At 44.9% G+C, this 22777-nt stretch overlaps 1 protein-coding gene across 7 annotated transcripts in view; it reads right to left on the reverse strand.

Moving 5' to 3' along the window:
• LOC139540762 (inaD-like protein) overlaps window positions 1-22777 on the reverse strand; it is a 176411-nt gene that overhangs the window by 94032 nt on the left and 59602 nt on the right. For 6 of the 7 annotated variants that reach the window (XM_071344704.1, XM_071344701.1, XM_071344700.1 and 3 more), the window contains 7 exons: window positions 19786-19848; window positions 19478-19549; window positions 15629-15743; window positions 15333-15395; window positions 13020-13130; window positions 12564-12623; window positions 11195-11300 (listed from right to left, as the gene is read on the reverse strand). In XM_071344704.1, coding sequence (XP_071200805.1) covers window positions 11195-11300; window positions 12564-12623; window positions 13020-13130; window positions 15333-15395; window positions 15629-15743; window positions 19478-19549; window positions 19786-19848 — 590 coding nt within the window. The remainder of the gene's footprint in view (window positions 1-11194; window positions 11301-12563; window positions 12624-13019; window positions 13131-15332; window positions 15396-15628; window positions 15744-19477; window positions 19550-19785; window positions 19849-22777) is intronic. The other variant, XM_071344702.1, reaches the window with a different exon arrangement.

Here is a 22777-nt window from a genome sequence, read left to right on the forward strand (position 1 = left end):
GGATATAGAAAAAAACAAGGGAGAGCGAGAGAAAGAGGGAGAGAGACAGAAGAGAGGAAGGGAGGAGGATGACCAGAAGTGACAGACCGAAGGGTACCAGAAAGAGAGAACAGAAGAGAGAAGACTGGAGGGTTGAGAGGGAGGAGAGGGAGAAAGGGGGAGAACCGCGTTGCTCCTCAGTGACTATTTCTCTGTGGCTGCTTGCTTGCTCGTTAGGCCTACTTGTTGTTAATTAAGGCAGAACTAAAGGAGACTGAAGACGACGTCGGGCTAAATATGTCAGAAACATGCATCACGGCTCAGGACAAACAAAGAGACAAACCGCAATCATGCTCTAGTCGGGTCTGTCTCGGTAAGGCCAACACACTGACGAAGGCTTTATGCCTTGGTATTCAAATGAGCAGTTTTTATAGAATTTCCATTATTCCTCCAAGCATTCGTGACGGGGGGAGAAAAAAAAAACATTGATAGTTAAATATCGCAATTTTATTTATGGACGATATTATATTGATTTGAGTATCGATGTATAAACATGAAAATAACTACTGTAGGTAGCGTTAGCTAGCGCTAGTCGGCTGTGCATGTGCCAAAACTCCTATAGCTTGTTCTCCAACTTACTAAAATAGTGAGCCAACAGATTTTCAGCACTTTTTTCTCTGATCAAAACTCATTTTCTCATGCTCTCTCGTCTCTCTGCAGCAGACATATGACGAACAATATGTTTGGTCCATGAAATCACAAAATCGAAGCCTCGAATCGAAACGCATATAGAAACGTGAGAATCGCAATACATATCGGATCGGCACCTAAGTATCGTGATAATATCAAATGTTGAGGTCCCTGCCAATTCCCAGCCCTAGCAAGCATGGCTCAGATCCAGGTGGTTCTTGAAACTCTTCTATCTAACTAAAGGGAGGGAAAAAACATTCTAAAGATTGACTCTGAAAAGTTTTTTTATTTTTTTATTCTTCTTTCTTTTTTTTTTACCCCCTTTTCTCCCCAATTTCGTGGTATCCAATTGTTAGTAATTACCATCTTGTCTCATCGCTACAACTCCCGTACGGGCTCGGGAGAGACGAAGGCCATGCGTCCTCCGAAACACAACCCAACCAAGCCGCACTGCTTCTTAACACAGCGCGCCTCCAACCCGGAAGCCAGCCGCACCAATGTGTCGGAGGAAACACCGTGCACCTGGCTACCTTGGTTAGCGCGCACTGCGCCCGGCCCGCCACAGGAGTCGCTGGTGCGCGATGAGACAAGGATATCCCTACCGGCCAAACCCTCCCTAACCCGGACGACGCTAGGCCAATTGTGCGACGCCCCACGGACCTCCCGGTCGCGGCCGGCTGCGACAGAGCCTGAGCGCGAACCCAGAGTCTCTGGTGGCAGTGCCCTAGACCACTGCGCCACCCGGGAGGCCGAAAAGTGTTTTTTTAAGCTATGCACATTGACTAGCTTATAAGCAACATTGAGAACAGCAACAGCTCTTCAGACATCACATCAATTTTCCTACCCAGCGCTTGACAAAACACTGGCTGACCTACCCTTCACACACACATCCCCACACCCACACCCTGACACCAAGAGAAAGCTGAGCTCCCGTCACCACCCTAGGTACCCACACCAAACACCAGCTAAAGGGACAGTTCACCCCAAAATCAACGTAGAAACAACCATTTCACACCACACCAGAATAAACATCAGATATTGTAAAGTATCAGGACGTGAATGAACGACAAAATCAGTGGGCCGGTCCCAAACGGCAGCCTATTCTCTATATAGTTCACTACTTTTGATAGGAGCCTTATAGAAAAGTAGCGAACGACAGTATGAAATGAATGTGGTGCCATTTGGGACTCAGACCGTGTGTTACCATCATGTTAAAGCCAATACTTTTCCTGCTCTGTCTTATAGCCCCCTCACCAGGGCTCTCGTAACTGAACTGCTATCGTTTAGAGTTCTCTAGTACCCTAGCATTCCAACAAGTCCAAAAGCACTATGTGAGCCACAGAGCAGGACTGCAGCAGCGGAGAGACTGAGAAGGGCTGTGGCTGCAGCAGCGGAGAGGCTGTGACTGCAGCAGCGGAGAGACTGAGAAGGGCTGTGACTGCAGCAGCGGAGAGACTGAGAAGGGCTGTGGCTGCAGCAGCGGAGAGACTGAGACGGGCTGTGACTGCAGCAGCGGAGAGACTGAGAAGGGCTGTGGCTGCAGCAGCGGAGAGACTGAGACGGGCTGTGGCTGCAGCAGCGGAGAGGCTGTGACTGCAGCAGCGGAGAGGCTGTGACTGCAGCAGCGGAGAGGCTGTGACTGCAGCAGCGGAGAGGCTGAGAAGGGCTGTGACTGCAGCAGCGGAGAGGCTGTGACTGCAGCAGCGGAGAGACTGAGAAGGGCTGTGACTGCAGCAGCGGAGAGGCTGTGACTGCAGCAGCGGAGAGACTGAGAAGGGCTGTGGCTGCAGCAGCGGAGAGACTGAGAAGGGCTGTGACTGCAGCAGCGGAGAGGCTGTGACTGCAGCAGCGGAGAGGCTGTGACTGCAGCAGCGGAGAGGCTGTGACTGCAGCAGCGGAGAGGCTGTGACTGCAGCAGCGGAGAGACTGAGAAGGGCTGTGACTGCAGCAGCGGAGAGGCTGTGACTGCAGCAGCGGAGAGACTGAGAAGGGCTGTGACTGCAGCAGCGGAGCGGCTGTGACTGCAGCAGCGGAGAGGCTGAGACTGCAGCAGCGGAGAGGCTGTGACTGCAGCAGCGGAGAGGCTGTGACTGCAAGCAGCGGAGAGGCTGTGACTGCAGCAGCGGAGAGGCTGAGACTGCAGCAGCGGAGAGACTGAGACTGCAGCAGCAGAGAGGCTGTGACAGCAGCAGAGAGGCTGTGACTGCAGCAGCGGAGAGGCTGTGACTGCAGCAGCGGAGAGACTGAGACGGGCTGTGACTGCAGCAAAATGTCATTTAAGGTACTCCTCCCCTGCAGTGAGAGACAACGCAGACAGACTGGCTCTCAGACAGACAAAGACGGACTAGGAACACAGACACTCTCAGACACAGACAGACTAACAGACAGGAAGACAGACTCTTCGACAGACAGACAGGCTGGGCCTTAGTACCAGTCATTGTGACAATGATTGGGGTATAGCTGGCTCTTGACCCACTTCAATCCTTAACACACACGCTGTCCAGGACCACAACACACTGGAGACCTCACACTCACACACTGAGTGGCGTACACACACACACGTACAGAGAACCACATACGCACACACAAAGTGAGTGGCCAGCGTAATTAGAGAGCAACAAGAAATCCATACCTCCTTCCGCCACCGGTCGCTCCTCGCCGCAGCAATTATCAATCACTCAGCTCACATTACATATGGACAGGGAGTTAACGTCACTATCAATCACCCATCACACTATGACACGTGGGATCCATTTATTATAACGTATAATTGTTATCATATAGGCCAGGCTATATTCATTAAGGGCTGAACCCTAACTTCCACTTAGTCATGCATTGATGCCAATGGGAGAATGACGTGGATGCTAGGATTCAGGCCCCATAGACAGTTGTGTGATTACAAACCACTGTGGTGGTATTAACGTTCCGTCGTCTCACACTCAATATGATGTTTGGGGCAGCGTTCATTAATGCTAGGTAGGGTGTTGTGATGAAAGACACACACAGCCACCTGCCAACGGGCAGAAACATGACTAGAGTCACTGTCGGAGCTGAGAGCAGGGACACAAACTGCTGAAGGGCCAAAAAGGTGACCTTTTTTCTTTCTTTTCGCACTGAAACATGCAAAACAAAATCCCTGCTAGGGGGAAATGCAGATTTTAACTAATTAAACAACAAAGAATATGATCTACACGATCAGCTTCTGTGTGTAAAATAAAAAGTGGTTCATGTGAACCTAATTCAAAGCTAGCAAAATAATGTCATTTGACACTCAAGTCTTGAGAAAAAAACAATACACTGATATTGCAGTTAGCTATGACAGCCTTTATAATAGAACGCTTGTTACCATGACAGCCTTTATAATAGAACGCTTGTGACCACACACACATCTAAATATTGCACTTAGGAAAAAAACATCTTAAAGTAGAAATAGAACAAACAGGCATTCTATTTTTGCTCTATTATAGTGGCCACTATAGTAGACATCGATCAAGTGCACAAGGCTACATGTGTGCAAAAATAACATTCACCGAGTAAAACATGTAATAACCCCCCCTCACTCACACACACACGTGTTACTGTCAAGTTCAACACAACAAAAGCAATATCTTTGGGCTACACTGCACATTATTACATTGTACACTTTCTGCCTGCTGTGGACATCTGTTATACAACGTGCAAGCAGAGCATGAGACCCTTTGTTGGCATAATTGATCTCTTTCAGGCAGAGAGTACTCCTGGCATACCCCATTTTATCCACTGTATTGAAAAAGTGAGAAAGAGGGAAAGTGTGTGGTGTTCCTTCACCTCTATAGTGTCATCCAGCTTAAGCCAAGCCCAGCTACAGCTACACTTGTTTAACAAGCAACGCCTCATTGTCACCTAATTCTCTCATTCTCTCAAATTAACCACATACTGTAGAGGGAAAGCATTACTGTTAATTCACAGATAGTAGTTACTTTATTAGCTAGTTAACATTTCACACAGATTGGCTGGGTCCAGTAAGCAACTAACGTGTTACAACTTGAGGAACGGCAACATTACCAGTTAATACTGGAGCGAATTGGTTAGGTTACTAACGTTAGCTCATCTGATGTTGTAACATTAGCTAGCTAGCGGTCTGACTTTATTAGCCAGCTAATTTTCACACCATAACTGATCAAATAATTGAGGTTAAGTTGGTTAATGTTGCTCAACATTTCTCTGGCTAGCTTAGGGAGAATTCGATCCAGCTAGCAAGATACTTAACAATACTTGTTCCACCACACTTTCTCCCTCAACTTAAATATTCCAAATGCCAGTTGTTTTTCGGTTACAGCTCGTGAAGTACGCTTTATCACCTCACCCCCGTCTCCGTGGTCAGGCTTCTCACCTACCTCTTCGTTATCGTTCAGGGGACGCGCTGCTGTAACTGGCAAACTGCCTTTCCACTCTCTGCTGTCTTTCCAGAGCGTGCGCTGATGCTGTAACTAGCAAATCGGTGGTCTCGTCTCTCTTCAGTCACTTGCTGCATTCTGTTGTTATGTGAACGATTAGCTGAGCCTTGGATACACCCCTCTCCCAAACTTTTTTCATTGGATCTACACGAATCACGTAGGTCACCTACTTTGGATTCAGAACGGCGAATTTCGCCCCGAAAAGTGACTTGTTTGCATCCATGTGAGAGGGAAATGTAGCTACTAGCTAGTAGACAGGAGCGAGTGTGGTGCAGTAGTGTATTGTGTGGACGGTAGCCCCTCGAGTGGTGTTGCTGAATCACTAACAGTCTACTTCCTCTGAAAAGGTAGCCTAAACTACCAAGTGTCTCACACACACACACACCTACCAGGGAATCCCCCTTGTGCCATCTAAGTACATGACTGAACTCAGGAATGTGCACAGACGTATAAGAAACAATGGAGGTACATGGATAAGCACTCAAGCCTCTCGATGGACACTGCTGTTAGAATATGAGAACACACAGACACACACACTACAGCCCTCAGCATCTAGTCAACTTTCTTCTTCGCTCTCACAGCGACAGGGTGCTAGACCAGTGTGTGTTTTGCCTTGCAGCGACTTCTATACGCCTCTGCCATGTGTCATTTATTGATTTTCCTATGCAATGACAGCAGAATCAATCAAGAAAACAGAGGCTGTACTATACCAACACACATTGTTCTCTTGCACATTGGGGACACATAGTTCGTTTCCTTAAGTCTCGCTGGTTTACAATGAGCCACTGCAAACATGACCAGTTACATGTAACACACACACCAATTATGTTACAGCGATATGTTAAACTACACACACAGCAGTGGTGAAAAGTACTGAAGTATTTTTGGGGGGTATCTGTAGTTAACTATTTATATTTTTGACAACTTTTACTTTACTACATTCTTAAAGAAAATGACGTACTTTTTACTCCATACATTTTCCCTGACACCCAAAAAGTACTAGTTACATTTTGAATGCTTAGCAGGACAGAAAATGATCCAATTCACACACTTATCAAGAGAACATCCCTGGTTATCCCTACTGCCACAATTCTGGCAGACTCACTAAACACAAATGCTTCATTTGTAAAGGATGTCTGAGTGTTGGATTGTGCCCCGGGCTATCCGCAAAAACAAAACAAAAAGTCTGGTTCTCTTAATATAGGGAATTTAAAATTACTAATACTTTTGATACTAAAGTATGTTTTTGCAATTACATTTACTTTTGATACTTAAGAATATTTAAAACCAAATACTTTTACTCAAGTAGTATTTTGCAGTGTGAACCTTTACTTGAGAAATGTTCAATTAAGCCATCTTTACTTTTACTCAAGTATGACAAGTGGGTACTTTTTACACCACCGACACACACACGCTCTCTCACACACGCAAGCAAGCAGGCACGCACAACAATCAATCCGACACCAATTTCACAGTATGAAACAAACTCAATTACGTACTAACTCAAACATGATTTCTGGTTTTGCAAGACTACAGTGACTCCACACTACAGTGCGATCCCAACTGTTATCTTCTCCAAGGACAGTGGATCCACTGGGGGCAAGGCCATTTATCAAATAAAACAATCTCCAAACACACCAGGACAGAAAAGATCTGAGGTCTTATTTATTACAGTAGTACTGTAGGTGAGATACTTGTCGCTCTACTGAGTTCTCCAATGTCTGAGCAAAGCCCTGTGGCTCTGAATTTCTCATATAGAATGCTGTAGGTACAGTTTGCATTTGAGCAATGTGTGTATCAGTTTGAGTGTGTGTACATAAACAGTTTGCGCGACAAGTGTGCGTCTTCTTGGCTCTACATAGAGTGCATTTGGAAAGTATTCAGACTTTTTACATGACAGCCTTATTCTAAAATTGATTAAATAGTTTTTTTCCCCCTTCATCAATCTCCACACCATACCCCATAACGACAAGGCGGAATCAGGTTTTGACATTTTTGCAAATGTATTAAAAATAAAACAGAAATACAAGTATTCAGACCCTTTACTATGAGACTCGACATTGATCATCCTTGAGATGTTTCTACAACTTGATATGAGTCCACCTGTGGTAAATTCAACTGATTGGACATGTAAGGTCCTACAGTTGACAGTTCATGTCAGAGCAAAAACCAAGCCACGTGGTCGACGGAATTGTCCGTAGAGCTCTGAGACAGGATTGTGTCGAGGAATAGATCTGGGGAAGGGTACCAAAACATTTCTGCAGCATCGAAGGTCCCCAAGAACACAGTGGCCTCCATCATTCTTAAAATGGAACAAGTTTGGAACCACCAAGACTCTTCCTCGATCTGGTCGCCCGGCCAAACTGAGAAATCGGGGGAGAAGGGCCTTGGTCAGGGAGGTGACCAAGAACCCAATGGTCACTCTGACAAGAGCTCTTGAGGTGCTCTGTGGGAGAACATTCCAGAAGGACAACCATCTCTGCAGAAGTTCACCTTTATGGTAGAGTAGCCAGACAGAAGCCACTCCTCAGTAAAAGGCACATGACAGCCAGCTTGGAAACAAGATTCTCTGGTTTGATGAAACCAAGATTGAACTCTTTGGCCTGAATGCCAATCGTCACGTCTGGAGGAAACCTGGCATCATCCCTATGGTGAAACATTGTGGTGGCAGCATTATGCTGTGGGAGACTAGTCAGGATCGAGAGAAAATTGATTGGAGCAAAGTACAGAGAGATCCTTGATGAAAACCTGCTCCAGAGCGCTGAGGATCTCAGACTGGGGTGAAGGTTCACCTTCCAACAGGACAGCGACCCTAAGCACACTTTGGGACAAGTCTCTGAATGTCCTTGAGTGGCTCAGCCAAAGCCCTGACTTAAACCCAATCAAACATCTCTGGAGAGACCTGGAAACAGCTGTGCAGCGACGCTCCCCATCAAACCTGACAGAGCTTGAGAGGATCTGCAGAGAAGAATGGGAGAACCTCCACAAATACTGGTGTGCCAAGCTTGTAGCGTCATACCCAAGAAGATTTGAGGGTGTAATTGCTGCCAAAGGTGCTTCAACAAAGTACTGAGTAAAGGGTCTGAATACTTAAGTAAAATGTTTTATTTATTTGTAATACATTTGCTAACATTTCTAAAAACCTGTTTTTACTTCGTCACTGTAAGCTATTGTGTGAGGATTGACGTGGGGCAACAAACTATTTGATCCATTTTAGAATAAGGCTGTAACGTAACAAAATGTGGAGAAGGTCAAGGGGTCTGAATACGTTCCAAATGCACAGTACATGCATAGTATGCATATTCTGTAGGCTATAGGTTACAGTAAAGCCAGAGGGGGTGTGGTATATTTAATCAATAAGGCCAGAGGGGGTGTGGTATATTTAATCAATAAGGCCAGAAGGGGTGTGGTATATTTAATCAATAAGGCCAGAGGGGGTGTGGTATATTTAATCAATAAGGCCAGAGGGGGTGTGGTATATGGCCATAGCTAAGGGTTGTTCTTTCGTACGACGCAACGCGGAGTGCCTGGACGCAGCCCTTAGCTGGGGATATATTGGCCATATACCACAAACCCCTAAGGTGTCTTATTGCTATTATAAACTGGTTACCAACATTAATAGAACTGTAAACAAATATTTTTGCATCATATCCGTGGTATATTGTCTGATATGTTTCAGTCAATCAGCATCCAGGACCCAAACGGCGCTGGCTGCCTCCTCAATTATTCATACAGCTAGAAGACATGTTGCCAGGCTGGGATAAATGCCAGCTCTGGCTGCAACACACATTTCTCTCTCCCTCCTCCATTGCCTGGCCACTGGTGAATAGTCTACCCCGCAGTGTTCTTTCCAACCAGAACCGTGGTCCAGATGGTGGCATTCATTTACAGTAACGCTGCACACATTGATTCAGAGTGCACACACACACACACACCAGTTCAGTCCAAAATACTTTGGCATCCCAGAAACTATAACTCAGGGACGTACATCACAAGGGAGAATGGACTGGGGATGTTGTGTGTGGTTCTTGGGTCTCGCCAATTTTGTAGAATTCAATGAAATTTTACAACAATTTTGGAGCTATAACGGAGGACTTTTAAAAAGATGTATATGCCTATTTGAAGTGCCTGTCCCTGATAGCAATTATCTAGCCGGCCAAACAAATTATTCATGCATAGGACAACAGGCATTATGCTAATGTACGTTTTGTGTTCTAGTGATTATTGCATGATTACAGCTGACCAGTCATGACAAATTCATAAAATCTTTATTACATCAACATAAAAAACAAATGAATGTCCCAAATGGCAACCTATTCCCTACATAATGGACTACTTTTGACATGAGCCCTTCTTTCAGGGATTGAGACCTGGGACACCAGAGGAGACTTCCATGTCCAATAAGAAAAACAATGTGCAAAAGTTTTGCTACTGTGCGCTCTAATGAATACACATGGGTCATATTCAATACACATGGACATGGGTCATATTCATTCGGGCATAACGTAGCAAAACTTTGTGCCACCGAAACTCTCTCCGGCCAAGCTATTAAGTACCTCTAGGCCTAGATTTGACTACACTAGATGTTGAGTGCTGCCTCGTAGCCTATACGGACACGTTTCTTGGGATTACGTCACAGCATTCATTCAGAGCCACTCCACGTACCGTAGTATAAACCTTGCCAAACAAGCTCTCATCTTTGTGGAGGATTTACTGTGAGTCTTCATTTCCACATGACACCTGGGTTCAAACACTATTCAAAATCATTTCAAAATGGCTTTATCTGTGCTCAATGGACCTTACCTAGCTTAACAGGCCAACAGCATAGTCACGCTTTATCTGTGCTCAATGGACCTTACCTGGCGTAACGGGCCAACAGCATAGTCACAAAACGGCAAACCCTTGGAGTAAGGCAGATTCACGCGAATGTATTTCAATGTTTTCGAATAGTATTTGAACCCAGGTCTGGAATCAGTATGCCGTGTCAGTTCGCCCCCAGCGCAGCCCTTCCATTTACCGCCCATGGTCCTGATCTAGGATCAGTGTTTGCCAATGTCCATAGTCCCACACACGTTCCACTCCATCGCTGTACCTGTCTTTACAATGCCATTTAAAAGCTTGAGCTAACATTTACAGAACTAAAGCAGAAATGATGGTAGCAGAGGCGACTGCAAATTCCCCCATTACATGCGAACAAACGTGTGTGTGTGTGTGTGTCTGGTAAAAAAATATAATTCAAGAAAGTCTTAAAATGTACCAGTCCTTCCTAACAATTCCATTTCGACCATCACTGTGACATCTACTGAATGAATGTAGCATTGATTGCGGTGGAGACGACTCCAACCTTTACCTCATCTCGCCCCACAAGTTGTCAGAAGGAAAAGCTTTTATAATGTGTGTGTGTGTGTGTTATTTGTGCGTGCGCTCTCCCATGTGGAGGAGCCACTGAAAGAGGCAACCCTTCGGGGCCCACCGGACAGACAGACGTTAGTCACCCACTTCAATAGCTCAGGGGAGGGGAAGCGTTGGAACGTAAACACAGCAATGAGCTCACCTCCATTCCCTAAGAGTTCCAGCTTCACTGACTTTCTTGGTTGTTGGGAAATTGGCGGAGGAGGTGACTAGGGAACACACTGTAAGTATAGATTGGGTTTGTGTAGTGTTTTTACACCGGGGGCTTAAAGCACTTTGGCATTGTATGGGTGCTGGAAGTCTAGCCTGGAATCCAACTATAATGCTCCGTTTCACCATTGTTTACCTTGCGGGAATCCAGGCTAGCTGAACCCCCGTCAACACCACTAATGGAGGGTCTGAAGTCTGAAGGGACCAGGACAATAGAGTGGAGCTCAGAGCCAGACAGGGACAGTTGATTGACTTTCACTTAAAAGGATAGTTTAACCAAATGCTCAAATGACTTTCCAAGATACAATAAATATTCAAGTAATGCTGTTTAGGTGAACTATCCCTTTAAGGCTTATATACACACACACACCAAGGCAAAGTTTTCATTGGACGTACCCAAGAACACAGTTGACAACTGGTCAGAGAGGCAACACAGTTTACGATTGGTCGAGAGAGCAAAGACTGACCTTTGGCCTCCTCCAGCTCCTCGTCCTGCTCCTCTGTCAGCTGACTGGGGGGCCGGTAGGGCGGGGGGAGTCTCATCGGGGGAGGGGCGCCTCCTACTGCTGCGTTCTGCAGATTAGGGCAAAGACACCATGCTTCTCAGAAACACCAAAGATATGAATCACAGGTGTGGGGCTAGGGTAGACACAGGACAACTACTGCACCGCGGGCCAGAACCAGCCCGCCACCCAATTAAAAAGCCGCCTGCTGTGGATTTCGTTTATTTTTAAAGTAGCCAACTAAATGCGCAGCTTAGTTCATAGAACCGGTGTTACGGCTGTCAGGATCAAAGTGATCCATCCCCGACAGAGTCGAAAGTAGCTTTCTTCCTCACCTCCTACCATTAATCTGCACCGAATCGGAAGGAACCGTACAGGTGACTTGAACGTCTACCTCTCTGCTTGAGGAAGTGTTCACCCAAGATGAGAGGTGACTCTGTCCTCGGAAATGTCAAAGAGCAGCCTTGGAGAAGGACAAAAAAACAGGAGAAGAGAGAGGGCCTGCGCCTCCAGGAGTGAGGGAAAAGGGAAGGAGGATGAAATGTGGCGCGCGTGTGTGTGTGAATCTGCCCGACAGCACTCAAGCATCTCCCTATCGCAATAAAGTGTTTGGGAAATGTAACTGTGCTGTACATGTGCGGAAATGTGAAAGTGCTCCTTGTCTACATTCTCAGACCTCTAAAATGAGGTCAATTCTCTAACGTTCCCGAACATCGCTCACTGGCAGTGTAGGTCCCCATCCACCTCATACACTTCCCTCCTCCCACATTACCCAGAGGGAGATAGACACTGTAGTCCACAGTTGGACTTGGGACACAGGAGTAAAAAAGGTAATCATAGTATCTCGATGTAATTAAACGTCTTCCTCGTTGTGTTTAACAGACCTTCGTCCTCCAGAGGCGGACGTGACCCTAATAGAAATCAAATCTGGGTCTGTTAAAGCCAAATGATTAAGGTTTCAATTAATTGCCGGCTGACGGTGTCGTAATCAAGCTAGTCTCGCTAGGGAAGTTAGAGTGATGAGACTTGATTGGCTCTCGATTGAGATCAGTCATTTCCTGAAGCTGGGTCGCAGTGTCGAAACTCTCCTCTCGCTCTACCTCCTCGCTCTACCTCCTCGCTCTACCTCCTCTCTGAGAAACTTTATTAGCATGAATGACAAGGCCACTGATGCTAAAGCAAAGACATCAACAGTAAAAAAAATAATAATAATTGTAATTAGAGAAATGGGTCTCACACACAAACGACAGAGTTGAACTATTTCAGAAGATATAACGAAGCCCGCCACATTTCCACCACCAGAAAATGTTGTCAGAAAGTGGGGGCTGCTTACCGGCATGACTCTCCTCTTTGCCTTGTGTTTGTTGTAACTGGGCGCGGTTAGCGAGACAGGCTGGAAAGAGAAAGACACATGCAAACATAGGTGCGCGCGCACACACACACACACACACACACACACAAACACGCACAGGCACACAGAAAGAGCGTCAAACGCCATTCATGCTTAGAGGACAGACACCAAGCACCAGCCCGAAATAACAAACCAACTACAAGACATTCTGACAGAAAGTACAACCTACAAGGGAAGCAGAGGAAACGTGGTGTGAATGCCACCAAACCAATTCTCTAAGGCAAAGAAGGGGGCATGGGTACCTCTGCCTTTCCAAAAGACAACCACTTGAGCATCAGAGGGACATCAAAGTATATATTTGGGTTGTGCTCCTGTGTGCGCGCGTGTACCTATGTGGGTACACACAGACGTGTGTGTGTGTGTGTGTGGTGTGTTTACCCGCGGCGTGGCAGTGAGGCTCTGGACGATGAAGACCACGGGACTGGGAGCTGCCTTGATGGCCTGGACCGCATCCTCATGGCTGGCGTTCTGGAGGTCCACACCTGATACCTGACACACAGGTGTGCATAGAGAGGGGGAGAAAGAGAGAGGGAAGGACAGAGATAACAGAGAAATAAAAAAGGGAAAGCATGAGAAAGAGGGGTGAGAGGAAATAGATGGAAAGTGGAAGGGTATTGAAAAATTTAATAAATGGGCAAGAGAGAAACCACGACAGAGGGAGAGAGAGAGAAACCACGACAGAGGGAGAGAAACCACGACAGAGAGAGAAACCACGACAGAGAGAGAAACCACGACAGAGAGAGAGAGAGAAACCACGACAGAGGGAGAGAGAGAGAAACCACGACAGAGGGAGAGAAAACACGACAGAGAGAGAAACCACGACAGAGAGAGAAACCACGACAGAGAGAGAAAACACGACAGAGAGAGAGAGAGAAAACACGACAGAGAGAGAGAGAGAAAGAGAAAACACGACAGAGAGAGAGAGAGAAAGAGAAAACACGACAGAGAGAGAGAGAGAAAACACGACAGAGAGAGAGAGAGAAAACACGACAGAGAGAGAGAGAGAAAACACGACAGAGAGAGAGAGAGAAAACACGACAGAGAGAGAGAGAGAAAACACGACAGAGAGAGAGAGAGAACACGACAGAGAGAGAGAGAGAACACGACAGAGAGAGAGAGAGAACACGACAGAGAGAGAGAGAGAAAACACGACAGAGAGAGAAAACACGACAGAGAAAGAGAGAGAGAAAACACGACAGAGAGAGAAAACACGACAGAGAAAGAGAAAACACGACAGAGAGAGAGAGAGAAAACACGACAGAGAGAGAGAGAGAGAGAGAGAAAACACGACAGAGAGAGAGAGAGAGAGAGAGAGAAAACACAACAGAGAGAGAGAGAGAGAGAGAAAACACGACAGAGAGAGAGAGAGAGAGAAAACACGACAGAGAGAGAAAACACGACAGAGAGAGAAAACACGACAGAGAGAGAAAACACGACAGAGAGAGAGAAAACACGACAGAGAGAGAGAGAGAGAAAACACGACAGAGAGAGAGAGAGAGAAAACACGACAGAGAGAGAGAGAAAACACGACAGAGAGAGAGAGAAAACACGACAGAGAGAGAGAGAGAGAAAACACGACAGAGAGAGAGAGAGAGAAAACACGACAGAGAGAGAGAAAACACGACAGAGAGAGAGAAAACACGACAGAGAGAGAGAAAACACGACAGAGAGAGAGAAAACACGACAGAGAGAGAGAGAAAACACGACAGAGGGAGAGAGAAAACACGACAGAGGGAGAGAGAGAGAGAAAACACGACAGAGGGAGAGAGAGAGAGAAAACACGACAGAGAGAGAAAACACGACAGAGAGAGAAAACACGACAGAGAGAGAGAGAAAACACGACAGAGAGAAAACACGACAGAGGGAGAGAGAAAACACGACAGAGAGAGAGAGAAAACACGACAGAGAGAGAGAGAAAACACGACAGAGAGAGAGAGAAAACACGACAGAGAGAGAGAGAAAACACGACAGAGAGAGAGAGAAAACACGACAGAGGGAGAGAGAAAACACGACAGAGGGAGAGAGAGAGAGAAAACACGACAGAGGGAGAGAGAGAGAGAGAAAACACGACAGAGGGAGAGAGAGAGAGAGAAAACACAACAGAGGGAGAGAGAGAGAGAGAAAACACGACAGCGAGAGAGAGAGAGAAAACACGACAGAGAGAGAAAACACGACAGAGAGAGAGAGAGAGAAAACACGACAGAGAGAAAACACGACAGAGGGAGAGAGAAAACACGACAGAGAGAGAGAGAAAACACGACAGAGAGAGAGAGAAAACACGACAGAGAGAGAGAGAAAACACGACAGAGAGAGAGAGAAAACACGACAGAGGGAGAGAGAAAACACGACAGAGGGAGAGAGAGAGAGAAAACACGACAGAGGGAGAGAGAGAGAGAGAAAACACGACAGAGGGAGAGAGAGAGAGAGAAAACACAACAGAGGGAGAGAGAGAGAGAGAAAACACGACAGAGAGAGAGAGAGAGAAAACACGACAGAGGGAGAGAGAGAGATGATACAAACAGAGGTCACACCAACCTGTCCGGAATCGTTGTGACGTTGCATTTACATTTCTGTAGCATTGACATGGTGTCGTAAGTAGTGTTCCACTACCGTTGCTACAGTGTTGAATTAGCATTCCTGTATCATTGCTGTGTCATTGCTTTAGCGTTGTGATAGTGTTCCCCTCCTCACCTGCAATATCTTGTCCCCGGTCTTCAGCACGCAAGTGCGTCCCGCTGGGCTCTCCGGCAGTACCTGTTCATTTAATTCATTCATAAATGTTTTCTACAAAACATACAAGGAGACAAGTTCAAAATAAATATCTGCATCAGTACACCGACGTAAAGCTACATTCTGGGATTTAAAAAATAAAAAATAAAAAGGGTTCCCATTATTCTTTTGTTACACCGCTTCACAAATCACTGACTGTAGCTTTAGGCTTAAAAGAGAGAGGGAGGGAGGGAGTGAGGTGGGGAGAACGGCGTCACCTGTTTGATGAAGATGCCCTTGAGTTCCTCTCCATTCTTCAGTCTCTTGATGACGCTGTGCCCGCCCACAATGCTTATGCCAAGGGACTCGCCCTCTTCCTGCCACACCTCCACTCTGGAAGCACGTGGGCCAGGGTAAGTACACAAACACGCACACACAAACACACCTATGCACACAAACACACCAAGCCTGTGATCTCTATCACTCAGGCAACCTTGCCTACATTCATTTTGTACAACAAAAAAAAGAAAGGCCATTTAATATCTTCGAGTCAAGTGGCAAGAATTCTCCATGGAAGAGGCGTGCACGACACACACACACACACACACACACACAGACGGAGGTACCCTACTAGAGAGACCATGAGCTTGACTTCTCTTTTAACTGTGATATAAATCACATACTAGCGTCAATAACTAAGTTGTAACATTTTGTTTGCGTGTGAGCGCCCGTCTAAATAGACCGCGTCACCAGTCAAACTACCTCCTTTATAAACTGAGGATTTGAATAGATCATCTTCAGTGTTCATCCATTTTGATGAATCGCTAGCCAACTGTCTCGTAGATTCTTATCAGAAGACTCAACCACCAGGGCAGTTAACCTAATCCAAAACAACGAGGGGGGGGGGGGGGGGGTCAGCTCAGATAAGGAGGCTTATTTGACAAAGATATCACGTCGGGCTGTTTAGAGCTATTTTGGGTAATGCTTTTACTTCACATCCGGCGTCATAACACATTATGACACCGTCATAACAGCTGACATAACTTGTCATAACCTGTCATAATATGGTCATAACACTGTCGTGACCATTATATTTAGACCTTTGTGACATATATTGCGTTATTTTATGGCTGGTTATGACACATATATAAGAGTGTCAAAACCCCCAGAACCTACCACACCAGCAAAACATCAGATTACACCGTAGCCTACTTGTCAACAGTGTGTTAATGTTAAATACATCTATTTTTTTAATTGACCATACGGAATTATCGTTATAATTGTGCACATTTTGATGTCAGACACGCACCTATTGCAATGCTGTTGCTGATGACTGGGATGAACGCAGGAGCAGATTTCAGGAGCAGGACAAGACACCCTCTTTTTGACTGATGACTGATATAAGGGCATGTACGTGATAGGCCTATCTGGCTTAAATGAATACGATGGTCATAATGCTTCTTGACAGTTATCAACTGCACTTTCTTAGTCCAAGTAAAGTGACACAGGATGGTCGTAACGCTTCATGACAGTGTCGTACAGCGTATTTTCTACAAGTTGTTTAAAATACGATGAAGAAAAAAAAAAACATGACTAAAGAATTCATTACAACAAAAGGAATTGAGAAACTAACTTTCAAAATGAAAGGAAACTTCTTGTCAGGGAAAAAAAATTACTTGAATAAATGTGGGTTGACACTTATGGAGGTGCCATAAAATAACGCACTGTGTGACAAGATAGTCTAAATATATGGATCATGATAGTGTCATGACCATTTTATAACAGGTTTATGACCTGTTATGTCAGCTGTTACGACATATGACATGGTTATGACTGTGAAATCACGTGTAATGACACGGCGTCATGTAAAGTGTTACCCTATTTTGTAAATTAGAAAAGCAAATGTACCAAAACTTATATTTGTTGATTTATGGTTGAATTACAATTGTATGGAAAACGCTTATTATGTAGACATTTTGGAAACGGTTATTATAGTCTTTATTTGTGTGGAATATCCATTTACTTGCTTTTGTGACACCTGGTGGCCAATTGCTGATTTACCTGTAGAGTAGTATACAAGTAGTCTGACCATACTGCTCATTATTGGCCCACATTAATTGGATATTTGAGTGATATAAAATAAAAGTTAACTAAACCTGACAAGTTTGAGCAGTTTAGGCTAATTTCCCATACTTTGTGGCCTCTGCCTGTCAAGCAACATAAGGACGCATTTGCAGATGTTCTGTTAGTTGACTAGGTTTACTTCGCGAGCTACCGGTAGAAACTTTATACAGTTGTCTAGTCCTAGTACTAGACCTAATGTACTTTTGTTCTCCGACCAACGTAGGCCTACCTAGCAAAGTTAGCTAATGTTATCCCCTGTTCAATATTGCTTTTAAAAGAGTGTTTCATCACGATTGCTTGATGGACTACGTCAAATTGGCTAGCTCGCTTATAACAGATCACTTCAATATGGATAGTTAAACAAACTTTCAGGAGATAAACTAGATGGCTTTACAGTTCATATAAGAAAATCAGTCAATTGGAGAGCAAGGCCCAGCCAATCAGAGTCAGCTTCTCCCCACAAATGGGCTTTTTTTTTTACACAGTATCATCAGCTGTCCGGGTGGCTGGTCTCAGACAATCGCACATGTGAAGAAGCAGGATGTGGAGGTCCTGGGCTGGCGTGGTTACACGTGGTCTGCGTTTGTGACGCCGGTTGGACATACTGCCAAATTCTCTAAAATTACATTGGAGGCGGCAAATGGTAGAGAAATAAACATTCAATTCTCTGCAGCTCTGGTGAACATTCCTGCAGTCAGCATGCCAATTCCACACTCCCTCAACTTGAGACATATGTGGCATTGTGTTATGTGACAAAACTGCACATTTGAGTGGCCTTTTATTGCCCCCAGCACAAGTTCCACCTGTGTAATAATCAAGCTGTTTAATCAGCTTCTTGATATGCCACACCTGTCAGGTGAATTGATTATCTTGGCAAAGGAGAAATGCTCACTGACAGGGCTACAAAGAAATTTGTGCACGCAATTTGAGAGAAATAAGCATTTTGTAGAAATGGAAAATATCTGGGATCTTTTATTTGAGCTCATGAAACATGGGACCAACAGTATATTAGTGGTGATGACAGTACTCCGACTGACAACTTTACCAGGATGAGGACTTGCCGATCAAGCTCTTATCAAAAGCTAAATGACATGCTGTTTGCTTAGCTGGCTAGCTACATGCCATATGCCAAATGGATAGGCTACCATCACGTATCTGAAAATAAATGACCAATTGATGTTTACTGATCATGAAAAACATGCAGTTACATGCTGTATAACTCTGACAGACCTAAATGGGCGCAATTGTTTTGCGTTGGAATAAATCGGACAATCCCTTGAAAACGGCACGTAGTTGTTAATGGTTTTAGAGAAGCTGGCCCCCCAGCAGTCAAATCGAATGCTCTGCACCGTATTGTGAAGTTTTATTGATAATGACCTATATGTGCATCTGATTTGAATTGATCATTGTCTACCCCAAGAAATAAGGCATAACAGACAATGCTATATCCGAAATATAGTCACAGGTAAACGGCGTCGTTCATCAACTAATTTATTTAAGACTATATTCATGATATTGGACAGCCTCGCATGCGAAATCATTTGTCCATTAGACTTGTCCGGAACTTGCAAAGAGAGAGGGGGGGGGGAGGGGTGGAGCTACCGCTCCGCTTCCTGCTTCTGCTCCTCGTTTTAGTATCTTTTCTAACGCGTCTCCCCTGTCAACTTAATCAAGCATCTGATGCAATTACAGAATATTTTAGTTGTGGGTTTCCAAGATTATGCAGGCAGAAACCACAAACTAGCTGAATTTTATAATCCATAATAATGACACCGACGCAGGATTTTGTCCGGTCACAGTGCATTCTAAATTGCTGAGGGGAGATAGGCACAGGTGTGCCAATATTGGTGAATAAGGCACGGTTTCAAATTCTGCTCGTCCAAAATCAGGCGCACCCATGATCCCAACTACCCATTTTAGTGAACCGTTACGCCTCTGCTAAAGAGCACCTGTTCAGGTTCTCATTGAAAAGACACTGTCTGTAATACAGCAGAGACACTCACCTGCGTGGCGGTCCCCAGTGGCTGAACGCAGGGGTTTCCTCTCCCTCTCCTTCCTCCCTCTCAGGTAGATCACTAAGAGCAAAACACGCAAAATGTTGTCGACCACCAACTCTGTTGTCCCTGTATGTTCTATTTTCCTGTATCTACACGCCGCCTGCTTCCCGCTGACCACTGCAAGGTCTCTAAACCTCGAACGGCATACATTACATACAATAAAGGTTTCATGAAAACCAGAGGGTCGATGGTGAATGTAGCGTATGAAGGGAATTTAATGAACCTGTCTCTACAGATGTGTTGTGTTCTCCTACCTGTGTCCTCCTCCTCCACCCTGGCCCCTCTTCCTCCTCTCCGTGTCAACCAAACGCACCGAGCTACAGGAGAACAAATCAACCATTAGGTCGATCAATCAATCATTATATTGTCCCAGAAATATGTACTTTAATACAATACACTGTTCTTTTACGTTCTGAAGTTGTAGGTGTGCATATGGAGTATGATACCGTATGTGTATGTGGCGCATGAGGATATGGGCAATTCCACGATAATGGGATTTTGCTGCGAGACAGATTTTTCACTTCAAAGGGGATACGTCGGGATGTTGTCATTTAAGCCCGTTATCTACTTCCCTAGAGACAGGTAAACTCGTGCATATAATTTTTATGTCTCTGCATCCAGTATGAAGGAAGTCAGAGGAAGTTTTGCATGCCATTGCTAACTAGCAGATATCGTAGACTTCCAGTCATTGCGCTAACGCTAGTTAACAACTTCCTTCAAACTGCACGCAGAGAAATAAAAATGGAATCCACCGTCTGACTCTGGCGAAGTACAAAATCCCGAGGTATGCCTTTAAAATATATACCAAACAAAAAACATTGACTTCAAAGTTTAACAAACCATAAAACTCTACGCACATGACTACTTTGAACAATTTCCACGGCGAAGTACAAAATCCCGAGGTATGCCTTTAAAATATATACCAAACAAAAAACATTGACTTCAAAGTTTAACAAACCATAAAACTCTACGCACATGACTACTTTGAACAATTTCCACAGAAAAGTTGACAAAAACACATTTAGAGGAAGAACTGTGCAGATACAAAGTGTAATTGCCCATCTGACATAGCGACCGGTAGCACTGAAAATAACAGCGTCACGTTTGAATATGTGTGGGTACTTGTGTCACTTCAGTGTTAGCTAGCGCTAGTCGGCTGTACCTGCACCAAAAGACCGGTATTTTGCATCCTATAGCTTGGCCTCAATCTTTATAAATAGTGAGCCAACATGTTTTCAGCACTTTTACTTCCATGACTGATCAAAACTCATTTTCTCATGCACTCTCGTCTTTCTGCAGCAGATATACTGAGCAATATGCTTTTAACATCAAATCGCAGTATCGAATCGAAATGCATATAGAATTGTGAGAATCGCGATACATATTGTATCGGCACCTAAGTATCGTGAGGTCCCTAGCAATTCCCCGTCCTGAAGAGAGAGCTGATAAATGAATTCGATATTCATCTCACGCGGCAAGAGATGCGGTCAAAACCACGATTGCGAGTATGAATGAGGCTGTTAGGGACGTGAGGAGAAGTCAAAACTTCCTTTGGGCTCTTTTTGGTTTAATAGAAATCGGACGAGAGGAGAAAAATTCAAAAAGGAACTGCTCAAGACCGCGATATCGGCTTCGTACTTGATCCTGCACTGTGAAATTGGGCTGAGTGGGATTTGAAAGTGCTTTGTGGTTGAGAACGCTTGCGGAGATCAAACCACAAATGTATTCTGTTTTCATGTAGTGTTAGAAAACTCTTGTGATGTGTCGGGCCAAAGCTCTATTACTGCGGAAAGTTTGCACATAAAAAGGTGGAACAAATTCATAAGTAAAGGTTCAGAAGAATGTGTGTGTGATTGCAAGGGCTGAATGCAAATTTGGCATCCCCGAATTTTCCTATCCCAGTATTTCCCAATCCTGGTCCGAGGGACCCAAAGGAGCGGACATGTAACAGTTAGCCACCGGGTTTATGGGCATCTGTTGATTTCCCCGGTCTTACTGTCCTCAGTACTATCTAATTTATTCCTCTATATCTATGTTATTTTTTTGCTTTACCATTTGTTTTGTTATGTTTCGTCAGGGACAACACCGTCTTTTGGGATGGGGGATGCTTTCGTGGGAGGGATATTGGAAGACAATTGGAGGTTTACATAGACTCAGTTGCAGATACAGAATGTTTAGCAGCTACGGTGCATTCAGAAAGTATTCAGACGCCTTGACCGTTTGCACATTTTAATAGGTTACAGCTTTTCCCCGCAATCTACACACAACACCCCCATAATGACAAAGCAGAAACAGGTTTTTGGAAATGTTTGCAAATGTATTAAAACAAAACAAAAATGGAAATATGACATTTACATAAGTATTCCGACCCTTTACTCAGTACTTTGTTGAAGCAGCGATTACAGCCTTGAGTCTTCATGGGTATGACGCTACAAGCTTGGCACACCTGTATTTTGGGAGTTTCCCCATTCTTCTCTGCAGATCCTCTCAAGCTCTGTCGGGTTGGATGGGGAGCCTCGCTACACAGCTATTTTCAGGTCTCTCCAGAGATATTCGATCGGCTTCAAGTCCGGGCTCTGGCTGGGCCACTCAAGGATACCCAGAGACTTGTCCCGAAGCCACTCCTGCGTTGTCTTGGCTGTGTGCTTAGTGTCGTTGTCCTGTTGGAAGGTGAACCTTCACCCCAGTTGGAGGTCCTGAGCGCTCTGGAGCAGGTTTTCATCAAGGATCTCTCTGTACTTTGCTCCGTTCATCTTTGCCTCGATCCTGACTAGTCTCCCAGGCCCTGCCACTGAAAAACATCCCCACAGCATGATGTTGCCACCACTATGCTTCACCGTAGGGATGGTATTGGCCAGGTGATGAGCGGTGCCTGGTTTCCGCTAGACGTGACACTTGGCATTCAGGCCAAAGAGTTCAATCTTGGTTTCATCAGACCAGAGAATCTTGTTTATCATGGTCTGAGTGTCCTTTAGGCGCCTTTCATCTAATTTGTATATACTGTATTATATTCTACAGTATTTTAGTTGATGCCACTCCGACATTGCTCAATCTAATATGTATATATTTCTTGATTCCCTTCTTTTACTTTTAGATGTGTGTGTATTGTTGTGAATCGTTAGCTACTACTGCACTGTTGGAGCTAGGAAAACAAGCATTTCACTACACCCGCAATAACATCTGCTTATGTGACTAATAAAATTTGATTTGGGCAAACTCTAAGCGGGCTGTCATGTGCCTTTTACT

The sequence above is a fragment of the Salvelinus alpinus genome, chromosome 16 (genome assembly GCF_045679555.1).
Source record: "Salvelinus alpinus chromosome 16, SLU_Salpinus.1, whole genome shotgun sequence".
In the NCBI taxonomy this organism is placed as follows: Eukaryota; Metazoa; Chordata; class Actinopteri; order Salmoniformes; family Salmonidae; genus Salvelinus; species Salvelinus alpinus.